General features: G+C 33.6%; 1 protein-coding gene across 1 annotated transcript in view; it reads left to right on the plus strand.

The window, feature by feature from the left end:
• Positions 1–341: 341 nt before the first annotated feature.
• Positions 342–13,875, plus strand: part of LOC150085938 (trichoplein keratin filament-binding protein-like) — a 113,619-nt gene continuing 100,085 nt past the window's right edge. Inside the window, exons 1-3 of the mRNA XM_090373593.1 lie at positions 342–492; positions 7,217–7,411; positions 11,996–12,110. Coding sequence (XP_090229719.1) covers positions 7,224–7,411; positions 11,996–12,110 — 303 coding nt within the window. The 5' untranslated portion in view covers positions 342–492; positions 7,217–7,223. The remainder of the gene's footprint in view (positions 493–7,216; positions 7,412–11,995; positions 12,111–13,875) is intronic.

Genomic DNA, 13,875 nt, shown 5'->3' on the forward strand with positions numbered 1-13,875 from the left:
TTTATACCCCAGCACCAGTAGCGTAGCAACCCTTTTTCGGGCCCGGAGGCAAAGAACATGTTCGGAGCAAAAAGAGGAGACACTGGGCCCGGAGGCAATTGGCTTGCTTGCCTACATGGCAGCTACGCCACTGCCCAGCACGACCACAGGTCAAGGAGTTTACACCAAATCAGGAATACAATCGATAATCGTAACAGTTACAGTTATCGACTTGAAAGACGGTTCATTCCACAGCTAAATAAGATAGAGCCTATGAGTAGAAATAGTTATAAAACATATTTCATAAATATATTTGAAATTTACCGCTTTACGCTACTTTACAGTGGCGTTGAAAGAATTTTCCGAGCGCAATGCTATGGCAGTGATGGCAAACAGTGTAGTTACACTGTTCGGTGACAATGACAAATAATGACTGCCGGTAAATGGCATATGATAAAGCATTTAGAATTTCTATACCAGGGTAGAATTTCTATACCAGGTTTTGAACAGCAGGTAAACTAGTGTTGAGAACTGGTTTCATTATTTATGCAGCAGCCTAAAATTATAAATTTGCAGGAGTGCTTTTTTTTCCGTCGCAAAGAGTATTAGATTTCTCTGGTCAATGCCATAATTGTTTAAAATTAATAATAAATAAATAGTAAATAAAATTGTTGCTCAAGATTGTCAAAAACATTTTATGCGATGTCCCACCTTTTGCCTTAGTTCTTCGTTTCTGTAGTTTACATTTGTGGTGTGAGATAGCTGACTACACTGCCTTCCTCTCTTGATGCACATGTCTAGGAAATGTCATGAATTATGAATAATGTCCCCTTCCCAGCAGTTTTAGAGGATTATTTTACTAGCTACTGTAATAAGAAACGATATTCCAAAATAAAAATGGACTTATTTCCTACAGGCTCAGGGCACATACTGTTACTTTAATTTTCTATAAAAAATGAATAATACTTTTTTGAGGAGGATTATCACGTTACTGTGAAAACCCCAGGATCTTACATCTCGTGAGTATGGGCTTGGCACACCCAGGGTCCTGAGCTGGATATCATTATTCTTCCCTTTCTTGGTGACTCCTTTACTCCTGACTCTCTTGGCGCACATGGCCATAGACGCTCATGCATCTAAAAAATTCCCAAACAAACAACAAACCTCACTATCTCTCTCCCTGTTTCAGGGTAAATGAGGAATTTTTTTTTTTTTTTTTTTTTTTGGCAGGCGCAGCATAAGGCTCAGGCTTACCTTGCATCAAATGGCTAATAATGTTTGGTGGACCAGATGAATAAAATGAGTACAGAGTTAGTGAAGTGGGAAATTTCTACTGCTTGAGCGAATGTAATTAAGACTTTAATCCCTAAAATATATCAGGTTGCTTGAGAAATGTGATTTGTTCAAAAGCAATAAATAATAAATTATATCTTTATAATTTTACACTACCAAATAATAAATAGTCTGTGAAAATTATTTCAAAAATAAATTTCTCCTGTAACAGGACATTTAATTTTTTTTTTTTTTTTTTTATATAGAACAGGAAAAAAATTGAGGGAAAAGACAAGTCTTTTCAAATTGTATTTCTCTTAAATTGTAATCCTGGTGGTGGCATAACAGATCAATGCCTTTGGAAAGACTTTTGTCTTAAATTATAAAATAGCTAATTCTTGATCTTACTAAAATTATACATACTCAGGGCTATCCTGCCTCCTCGTGTTTTCTTTTACAGTCAGTAAGATTTTAACTTAGCATTAGTAGAGGCATATGATGCAAGAAAGTAAGCTTATGCAGCATCAACCAAAAACTTAGTTAATGTACTAGTCTTAATGCTGTGACAGCCTGTTTCAGGACATAACCCCTTGGAATCACATCTGAATATGAGCTTGGCACACCCAAATTCCTGAGCTGGATGTCATCATTCTTCTCTTTCCTGAGTGATTCCGACTCTTGTTTCTTCTTCTGACTCTTGTTTTCTCTCTATCTATCGCTCAGAGTAACTCAGAAATTTTTTTTTTTTTTGGCTGGTGCAGCAAAAATCTCAGGCTTCCTTGCACCATATGACTAATAATATTTTCATTGTACCCATTGTATATTTTTTCCGAAAATTGCCTTTTGTGGGATGAAAAACAGATTTTTATGAAAGGAGAGTAGGAGAATGAGTGAAAAAAAAAACAGATACAACCTAAGAAATTACAATTAGTGAATAGGATAATGATAATTTATATAAATCCTAACAAAAAAAAAAAAAAAAAGAAAAATTAAAAGTGTTTAATGTACACCACATGAGTTGCAACACATTCATTTAGAAGCATAAGTAATGCAAGGTTAAAAGATATTGTGAATTTCAATCACATTACCCAGCTAGTTGAATGCATGTGTGGGAAATCACACAGACTCCGTGGTCAGTGTCCCCCACATACACACTTGTCCAGCAATGAGATTAGCTAAAACACTACAGCTGTTTCAGTCTCACTGAGAAATCTCATCAGACTTCCTCTCCTCATTATGGTGAATGTACCAAAGCATTTAATGCTACATGTCTACCGGACATTTTACAAATTGGTGTCACCGGTGTGTATCACATGCAGCAGACTAAATGAGCAGCTGTGGAATGAAAGTAGCCACATAGTTATTAGTTAGTAAATAGATAAAGTAAGTTATACTTGAAGGAGAAAGTGGGGAAAAACATGACCATATCTGTTTTCATAGCTTTTTCAGTTAGAAATGGCAAGAGTCCAAAGCTATATATCAATGTACAATAATATGAAAAGAATTTTTTTGATACTGTGTTTCATATAATTTTTTTTTGGAAAATACCAGTAGTTAGAATGCTGCTGAGTGCTGGATGGACCCACTAGATAATATTTATTGCAATTTCATTTTAAATACATGCAGAGTGCTAACACAATTCATTCAATCTAAATGAAATCCATTTTGACCCTAACAAATCCTGCATAGCTGTTATGTTGTGTTTCTTGGTTCATTTCTGATTTGCTGTATTAATCTCCATCACTCATTCCCCCAGTTATAACAAGGACACTTGTGTGGCAATCTGTGTGATCCCTTCTTTGTTTTTATTTCAAAAAATTAATTTCTAGCTTTTTTTTTTACTGAATTTAAAACAGTATTACACTAATTATGATTTGATAAACCCTTGATATTTTTTTCAAAATATCAATTTTGAAACAAGGGAAACCAATAATAATAATAATAATAAAGTTTTTATTGTATTTATTTTTTTTAGAATTTTCAAGGTCACTGCTGATCCCTAGATTGAAACAGATTCTCTCATGGCATCTTACAGACACAACGCGAATGTCTATATTTTTGCCAGCTGTTCACATTTAGTTGGCAAAATCAAAACATTACAACAAGATATAAACATCTGTCACTGGCTTCTTGCGGGTACCACATGGGAATGGGAGCTTTTGCTCACCGGGCATCTGTCAATCACCAAAAAAAATTTAATGTTTCATAATTTATAGTATATTGAAATGAAAACTGAAAATAGTGTATAACTAGTTAGAGAATGTTAGTGGACAAAGGTTCATGGGGGATCTTATTTCATTTGCAAATTTAAAAAAAAAAAAAACAGAAAAAAAAAAAAAAGTGGTATCTGTTAGATGCAATTGCTAGTAGCAGAAGGTCAAATGTCCATCTATATGCAATTGCTAGTAGCAGAAGGTCAAATGTCCATCTATATGCAATTGCTAGTAGCAGAAGGTCAAATGTCCATCTATATTCATGCGATAATTATGTGGAATATGTGTGTGAACATGTGGCATTTTGAATGCTCATTGAGATTCACCTTTAATATGAAATCACTACACTGGTATCCCTTTTGATAATACCTTGTTGCTAGATTAAATCATTTTCTTATTTTGAATTAGCCTTCTTAGACTGGTTTCCTATTAAACCTAAACTGCAGTGTATATGTTAGATGTTCCCAAACTTTTATACTTTGTGCTTTCTTAAAATATTAAATTTCATGCACTCTTTAAAATTATCTCCTATTTCATGTGCCCCTCTTCCCGAACAAGTGCAATTAAACACATTTGATATAAAATTTACGTTTATAAATTAATATATACCGCAATACATTTAATCACAAAGATTGAAATAAAATAAAATACACTTCATACCTAGATTAGTGGGACTGTTTGTGTATATTTTGTTAAAAAAAAAAAAAAAAAAAAGGCTTGTTTATGAAGCACTTATAGAAAAAAAAAAAAAAAAAAAATCCAGTTGTGCCCCACACCTTGAGAACCTCTGGGATATGTGAATGACAAGCTTGTTACCTGGAACCATGAGTTAGAGGAAATGCACAAGCTCTTCCAAGTAGTAAAGTTTGGAAGAACTCCTGTATCAATAAACATTAAGTTCAAGACAGTGTTGGAATTTGTAACCTTACTTGGATATTCTCTTTGCATGATGCCAAAGAATTATTCAAAGATATGGGAAACCTGCTTGCATATGTATAATGCATAACTTGAAACTTTCCCATCCCCATTCAGCCAAAGTTGGGGCCATAAATGCATGTTTTCAGTGCCCTAGGGTATATGAGGAGGAGATTCTCGTAAAGAATCAAAATACCATTTACTGAAAGGAATGATTGCCAATCTAACAGAAGAGGCTCACATCTGGTGAGTATGGGCTTGGCACACCCAGGGTCCTCAGCTGGATATCATCATTCTTCTCATTCTTGGTCATTCCTTTCTACTTCTGACTCCTTTTGCGCTCTCTCTCTCTCAGGGTAACTTGGAAATTTTGTATTGGCTGGTGCAGCATAAGCTTCAGGCTTCCTTGCACCATATGGCTAATAATAATAAGACAATCTATCTATTGTCAACAGAACAACATCTAAGATAATCTAGCTATTGTCAACAGAACAACATCTAAGACAATCTAGCTATTGTCAACAGAACAACATCTAAAATAATCTAGCTATTGTCAACAGAACCAGGTGTGGTGCTAGGGTTTTTAGCACTCCTAGGCAGAAATGTTTTGCCGCCCTTGAGATACTTTTATTAAATATTATTATAATAAAAATTTTGAATTTCGGTGCCCCCAGACATTGTCACCTCTATGCCCTGCTTACCATGCTCCGCCGGCCCTGAACAGAACAACATCTAAGATAATCTCTAGCTTAATCCACACATTCTTACTCCTCCAGCAGAGCTGACTTCTATACATATACATTACTATCTCTAGTGTTGGTGAATCAGTAGTGGGGGTCATTAGAAAGTTCAACATATCTATCTCCCATTCTGGATCTGTCTCTGGAGTTCATCCAGTACTTGCTGATATTTATAACCTCAGAGGTCCTATGTACCACAATTGAGTGTAATTGTTGGGGAGTGGGTGGATTGCATCAGGACATCACCTAAAGTCACCCTGCAGAAACCTGGTTTCCCAAACTAGCTTACAAAACTCGGGTCTCTCTCTCTTGATAAGATTACCCCTTTTCTACTCTTAACCAATCTTATTGCCCTTCTCTGTACCCTTCCAACAGGTCTACATCTTTCTCTAAAATGGGGTCTACAAGTCTGTATGCAATATTCAAGATGAGACATAACCATTTCTTTATACCATTATATAATCTCTTTTTCTCCAGTGGTAAAATTTTCATATATCATTGACAAAACCCAATGAGCTGTCCTTATCCTTACAGCCTGTTTATATCAGATTATATAGTTATCAAAGTCCTTTTCATATCTACAATTTTGAGTTTGATGGTTCCCAAGTGATATGTTACTCAAGGATTACTGCTGTCCAGATGTAAGGACTTGCATTTTCCAGTATTAAACATCAGCTACCATTTCTCAACCCATCCAAAATTTATCCAAGTCTTGCTGAAGTAGCATACCCTGATTATTGTCATTAACTACCCTACTAACCTATGCTTCATTAGCAAACTTAGACATTAAACTTGAAATACCTACATCAGTATCATTAATGGAGTACTTACATCATACTATCATAAGCATATTTGTGAATATCATTTATGTTGAACAATGTTGTTCAACACAAATATCTGCTGCACACATTGGAGCAATGTGGCACTTATGACAAATTATTTCTATGGATAAAGGGATGATTGAGTATTAGGGGACGAAGGGTAGTTATAAGTGGCCACTACTCTTCACTCTGAGGTACCACTGATATCATTAATTCATGAAGAGAGGTAGTTTGGCGTTGGGCACTCGTACTATTCTTAATATATATTAATGATATTGATTTAGGGTACTTCAAGGTTGATGTCTAAGTTTACCAATGTTACAAAGGTGGACAGGGTGGTTAACAACATTAATCGGTGTGTACTACATCAAGATCTAAATTAACTGAGAAAATGGACTGAAAAATTACATTTGAGGTTTAACATATGCAATAGGAATTCAAAAATCCAAAATGTTTTGAATATTTTATTTCTCCAAGGGTAGATGGGAAAATTGGCCAGCCGGACTTAAAAAAAAAAAAAAAAAAAAACACTGCATTATATGCATTTTATGCATTATGTTCCCAATAATTTCCAAACACAAATTTCTTTCTGTCATATATTTTTATAGACTGTATGTTATTGTTACTATGTATTCCAATGGTTAAAATCATTCATTTTGCAATACATTCAATACTGATTCAGAATTGTTTTTGGACTAGTTCAGTGTAGTACTTAATAGTGTGTATTTAGTTTTTAAGGTGATTTGATTTTTGAAATCATATTGCACTCTTTATATCTCGTATTAAGAAACATTGAACAATTGCAACATTCATACCTGAGACATCAACATCATTTAAACCCATTACCTTTATTTCTTAGGGAAGTGCATTACCTGGGTCAAATCCAGTAGTATGGTTTAACGTTTTGGCTTAATGCTGGCAAATATCATTCTGTAAAGATTATAGGAATCAGAGTTACTATGTTATCTGATAAAAATAGCAAATTACCCTAGAATACTTAGGCTATAAGCATAACCATAAAAAAAAAAAAAAAAAACTTTTTTTTTTTTATGGTTATACACAATTTTTTCAAAAATGTGTGTGTGTGTGCACATGCATATTTATTATTTATACATACAGTGTGTGTGTGTGTGTGTGTGTGTGTGTCTGTTTGTCTGTATATATATATATATATATATATATATATATATATATATATATATATATATATATATATATTTTTTTTTTAATTTTTATGGTTATTATTATTTATTTGTTGTTATTATTATTTTTAAAGTTCTAGCATGGCACTTTCATCTTTTTGGTTGAATCGTAATCGTAAGGACTTAGCTGAAAGAGCAATTGTGTCTAAAAGGGAAAAGGAAGCCTCTCGTTGGAAAAACTGTGACAGTACCAATAATTTTTTTGAGAATTTGAATCTTTGCTCCTCTCGGTATGCAGCGCTTGAGACAAAATATCCCTTTTTACACCAGTAAGTTTTTGCATCACAAATCTTTTTTTTTTTTCTTTTTTTTGTGTAGCCTGATTATTTCACTTTTATCATTTGCTGTATAAATGAATAGTAGTTTTTGTCCTTTAATATTTTTGATATAATTTCTTTGTTTCAAAAATTAATTTATAATATTTATGGTTATAGTAATTTCCTTTCCTTGTGTTGCATAACCCCATTATGTTTCTTAGTGAGCAAAATGTTTTTTTGTTTTGTTTTTTTTAATTAATGATTCGTGGGTGCTCATTCTTCTGTTTTTTCTGGCAATTTATTTCAAGATCATCTTGTTGAAATCGATAATAATTGCCAAGAACCTGTTGATTCTAACCATGAATAAGTAGTGAAAATAACTGCAACCCTAACCTTAGAAAATCTATATTTAAATATCGTTTTTCTGCCTGTGAATAGGAAAATCCAAATTTTCTGTGAAGAAAACCTGGCTGACACCATAGTATAAAACTGACTCACTTGATATTGCCTGTGACAAACCCCAAAAATTTCTTTAAGAAGCAGAAATTGAACCATATCCTCTACTGGTTAGCAAGCAATCATGCCACTAGGCTATAATTGCTTGACACATGCTAAGCAGTGTCAGTATCACCCCATATGATATGGCTGATATGGACACTGAATGGTTTTTGATGTTTGTAAACTAATAGCTTTTTTAACTCAATTTTTTATGTTGCTTTCAGAAATGTTATGCATTTTATTTTCATCATGTACCATGAGTTGTATTATTGAATGTATTAAGTTAGGAGTAAATGCTGGGAATTTGTAAATTAAATCTTCACATGTAGGCAACACTGCCTTCAGTCATTTGTTTCTTGACCTTGAAAGCTCCATGCAGGAATGTTTATCAGTGAGTTCAGTTTATTTTTGAGGTTATGCTATCAAACTTGTGCTGAAAAGTGAGTAAAATGTCTTCATGCAAGTGTTTGAACAATCCAAACTTATTTGTGAAAGTTATGTAGCCCTCAAGCAAAGGCAAGATATTACAGAATTTGTAAAAAATGTGTATTGTGCTTATTTTGCAGTGAAACTCAGTGACCAAGACTCAGTGATAAACAATGGGCTCCACATAAAGTTTTCCAAACCCATATTGAAGCTTATTTGTGAAAGTTATGTAGCCCTCAAGCAAAGGCAAGATATTACAGAATTTGTAAAAAATGTGTATTGTGCTTATTTTGCAGTGAAACTCAGTGACCAAGACTCAGTGATAAACAATGGGCTCCACATAAAGTTTTCCAAACCCATATTTTACCATTTTTCCACAATTGAGATTGTGGAAAAATGGTAAAAAGAAGGCTAATTCTTCTAAAAGAAGAATTTAACAGTCATTTCATTATGACAATATCTACAAAATAATCGATTCCTTCTACCTACTAGAGTGAGCCATACTGATAAATTTCCCCCAAAAGCCTTATAGAGCTCTCAGGTCTTGAGTTAATCTACAAAGCTTTCACTGTGTAGTCCCTTCTATTGTGCCTGGGCAGAATTCCAGACACAAACATATTTCGATCTGACTTGTGGCATTTTTTCAGCATGCTCCTGTACTTATTCAGCAGCCATCAGTTCATATGCACTTAATATCATTAAGTCCCCACACGAATAATGATACTCTCTTTTCTTCCCTTACACTTCTTACATCTGTTATACACAAGATAGTCATCACTTGAACTAGGATTATCTCTAGAGTGACCTTGGAATATGTCACATGCTGTACAAACAATGAACTCATTACTCACAAGTGAATTGCACACAGCTTTCATTCCCATCTGAGTCATGATAACCTGTGATGATTCATTTAAAATAGATTTTGTAGTAACCATTATTAAGGTGAGAATTAAACTTAAAACAATAATATAGATGGTACTTTACATAATTTAACAGTGATTTCATTATGATATTTAAATTTAAAAACTGTTACAATAATTAAGCATGTATGAAAAATTTATCTACTAACTACTGAACTTAAGAATTTAAACTTACAAGATACCAAAAAATGTTCTAAGAATGCAACTTAGTAACAATTTGCTTATGTAAAGCAAATTCTTGTAATTAAATTCTTAAGAATTAGATATACGAGGTGTAGCAATAAGGTTCCCAGACTGGTGGGAACCTTATTGAAGGAGCTCAGAAATGGTTTTATATTTATTCAAAGTAATTAACACCTGATTGAATGCATTTATTATGCCATTCTAAAAGTTTCTGAAGAGAGTCAGTGAAGACATCCAAAGAGATGATGTTCAGTTGAGCAGTTACGTTTTCCTTTATGTCCTCAACATCCTGAAATCTCTTTCCCTTCAGGGCAGTTTTCACCTTAGGAAAGAGGAAGAAGTCCACTGGTGCTGAATCAGGAGAGTAGGATATGGTTGATCTGTAAAATGCCATGTTTTGCCAGAAATATTTTCACAAGTGTGGAATGGGCAGGGAGCATTGTCATGCAACAAGAACCAGCTACCTTTTTCACAAAATTGGGACCTCACCTGGGAAATGGACTTCAGTAGTCATTGAAGCACCTGTATATAGAATGCAGCATTAATTCTTTCCCCTTCAGATACAGATTCCTTGTGAATCACAAGGAATTTGTATCTTGAAACATGATCATTGTTGTCTTGATCCTGGACTTCAGTAAATGAGACGTGAAACTTTTTGTGCCTTAGTGATGATTTTGAAGTCCACTGCATGCTCTGATGCCTCGTCTCTGGGTTGTACCGAAACACCCAACACTCATCTCCAATGACAGTATAGTCAAGGAAATTAGGATTGTCTTGACAAGTTTGGATGAAATCTATACGATGGCCCTCTTCATTACTTTTGCTCATCCATGTGGCTCTGTGGCATGAATTTCGCATAGACCTTCCTTTTCCTGATATCTTCATGCATAATTTAACAGATCATCTCCTTATTCATATACAACTTATCAGCCATCATTCTGAAGGTCAAACGACAATCTCTTGCCACAATGTCGGGAACTTTTGCAACTCTACTCATTTTGAGAGGTCAACGGATGCCCACTTCTTGGGTCATCACAAACATCCTCACATCCATCTTTGAACCATTGAGACACTCTGATATGACTTTACTTTTCATCACCATAAACAATTTTTAACATTTCATAAGTTTCTGTTGCAAATTTTACCAGTTTAAAGCAAAGTTTGATATTTGTTTATTAGTCCATTGCAAAATCATGACATGGAACATTAATGCTACTCAGAAAACCTGTTGTTGTTATTTGCAGCCTGTCAGCCTACTGGATAATCTCTGTACCACTATCTGTTGGAGGAAGTTTTGACTACAATGTACCACTTCCACTCATTTTCAAACTCATTGAACATGACTGCAACAGCACCAGTCTGGGAACTTTATTGCCATACCTTGTACAAAATATTACAGAAAATAAATTTTAAAATATTACAGAAAATAAATTAACAAAATTAAATATACAAAATTACAGAAATTAAATTGGAAAAATATTAAAGAAATTAAGCAAAAACAAAATTAATCTACTAAACTCCTAATCCAAACCCCTTCTAATCTAAAAGATAAAATCTGCTTGAACATGGAGCTAACTGAAATGTGTACTCTGTGACTGCAAAATTGAAAGCTACTATTTATTTTTATTCTCATTTTTTCCTTACTTTACCTTATTTTATTGTCTTGAGAAGTTTTTATGTAAATATTTAATACATTTTAAAATTTTTTATCTTTATTTTTTGCATTTTAGTTGGTTGCAGATAATACAGAATTTTATCAATGTCATTCATTCCCAACCCAAAAGTCAGATTTGTGTAGTGCGTTGCAGAAAAGAGCATACCAAAAAATTAACATGAAGAAATAAAAATAACCATTAGAGTGATATCACTGAAAGTATGCCATAAAGTACTTTTAAATAGAGTGATATCACTTCAGTCTGCAATATCAAACTGTATTAGAATTGAAGAAGTACAGCCAGAGCAAACCAGATAAAAAGTATAGTCTCGTTGTTGGCTTATTCTGTACTGAATGCACTTGATTCATCTAAAGTGAAATTTATAAATAAAATAAAATGCAATCTGCACAAAGTGTGGGACTACTTAAGTGTTCACATAAATGTGAGCTCTTAAGTAATGTAAAACTATTTCTTGTCTATTTAAAAGTACTTTATGGCATACAAAATTACATTAAGTATATTTAACGAAAACGTTAAATATACATTTAACATTTAAAAATATTAATATACACGCCTGTATGTTAATACTTTCGAGCCTTTCTCACTGGAGAATGCTGGAAAACTTAAAAAAAAAAAAAAAAAAACTTTATTTCTTAAAATTTCATTAAATGGTATAATATGGAAATTCATTTTATCTAGTTTATTCATTCAACAGGACAACTTGTATAGGATGTCAGAAGTTAAAATACTCAGTACAAAACAAACTTCTACTTAAATAAAAATTGGTATCAGTAGATGTTTATTTACTTGCCAGCATTATAGTCAATTTTTATTATTGTTGTTTAGGTTTATTTGTCCTTAATTAATGTCAGTAATTATTGCACTAATATGATGTTTTTTTGTTATTCATATAGAATAACTAAAAAGAAAAGTAAGAAGGAAGAACTGAGGGAAAAAAGAAAAGAAAGCTTAGAAGAACGACGAAGTAAATTGGCATGTTTACTTAAAAATGAAATGGATCAATTTGAGGTAAAATCAGCATTGCAGATATTAAATCATAACTTTAAAAAAATAGCCAAGGACTTTCAATTTCTAAATATTATGTTTGAAGCTAAAGTTTTGTAGTGTTTATTTTCATTTTGAACTGAAATAAATATAATAAATTGAGTATTGGTTTGCTCTTTATTTTTGGCAGCCAACAGACTTTCAGCTACCAATAAATAAGTACAGGGAAGTCGAAAGCTAATGCAGCTCCCATTGTCTTTGTATGTATTTGTGTATGCATGCGTGTCCACATGTAGATGTGAAGGTTAAAAAACAGCAAGTCAATGCTAACATATAATTAATTGATAAAATAAAAATATTGATATTATTTTAAGTTTGTAGATTTTTTTTTTGCTGATTATTAAAAATTAATTCAATACTTAAAAAAAGAATGCAGTTTTAAGGTCTCAGCTGGGCTCCCTTTAAGAATTATGGGCTCAGGTACTGTAGACCCCCCTAATTCCCCTTTCCTCCATCAGATACAAGTAAGTACAATGGCCATAGTACTCATGATAGAACAACCTTCATACATCCACAAGTCCCATTGTGGATATGGCCTAACTAAATCTGTATCCTAACTGTGGCCTAACTAAATCTGTATCCTAACTGTGGCCTAACTAAATCTGTATTGGAAATTTGGAAACACCATTCCCAGGTATCTTAATTTCTTCTTTATTATTAAAATTGAAAGCGTCTCAGTTCAGCCCAGACACAATAGGGGGAGTACACAATAAGAGCCTTATCATTCAATTCGGCTCTGAGAGTGATTTATTCTATAGAGGTGGGATATATTTTAATAGAAGAATACACTTGAATAGCAGTGCAAGAATATTTTTGGTGCTATTAAGGCAGTGTTAGGTTGGTTGGAAAACTGCTAGCTTGAAGGGATACATAGACTAATAGATTAACAGCAGTTGCAGGAAGAGGTGTAAGTGACCCTGCACTGCTTCTACTGGAAAATGCAGGGACCTGGAAAGCAGGGTGTCTGGAAAAAATAAAATATGTGGACATGTGTTAGGGTAAGAACAGGTGCATGTATCTTTGCATGTACACTAATGCTAGGAACATAGTAAATGAATTTGAAGTACTAGTTAGGTCATCAAATGCAGACATTATAAGGATATCAGAAATGTGGTGTCACTGATGAAAACGAGGGAGTGCAATGTGTACAGAAAGGTGTGGCATAACCACTGGGAAAACAAAAATGATAGTAGGAGTGTGTTGTGGATCTAATGACTATGATGATTATAACAAACAATTTTTCAGAGAAATAGAGTGGGCCAGTAAATCAAAATTTCTTAAAATGGGGATTTTTAACTTTTTAGATATTGTCTGGAACTTGCGGGTTAGTCGCTGACACACTAGCAAGACTTTTATGGATTTATTGGATGCTTGTTTTCTATACCTGCATGTTAGAGAGGCAACAAAAGAAAGCAATACTCTTGATCTGATCATCAGCAGTGGCTCTTTATGCATTAAGAATATTTAGGCAAAGGAACCACTAAGTAGTAGTGATCGTAATGTATTGATGTAGGAGGTACTTAAAAATATAACTAGTGTCAAGGGTGAAAGGAAGGGATTTTGCTTTTAGGAAGGTGATTACAGTGTTTGTAGACAATTTTTAAATTCCCTTCAGTGGGCCAACTCACAGTGTTACCGACTGCAAATTCTAAATGGGAAGCATTCAGGGAGGTAATCAAAGAAGCTACTAAGCTTTTTATTAATGGCTGTCAGATGAACTGATGATACT

Source organism: Mastigoproctus giganteus, chromosome 5 (assembly GCF_048544385.1).
Source record: "Mastigoproctus giganteus isolate SK-2022 chromosome 5, ASM4854438v1, whole genome shotgun sequence".
Classification (NCBI taxonomy): domain Eukaryota; kingdom Metazoa; phylum Arthropoda; class Arachnida; order Uropygi; family Thelyphonidae; genus Mastigoproctus; species Mastigoproctus giganteus.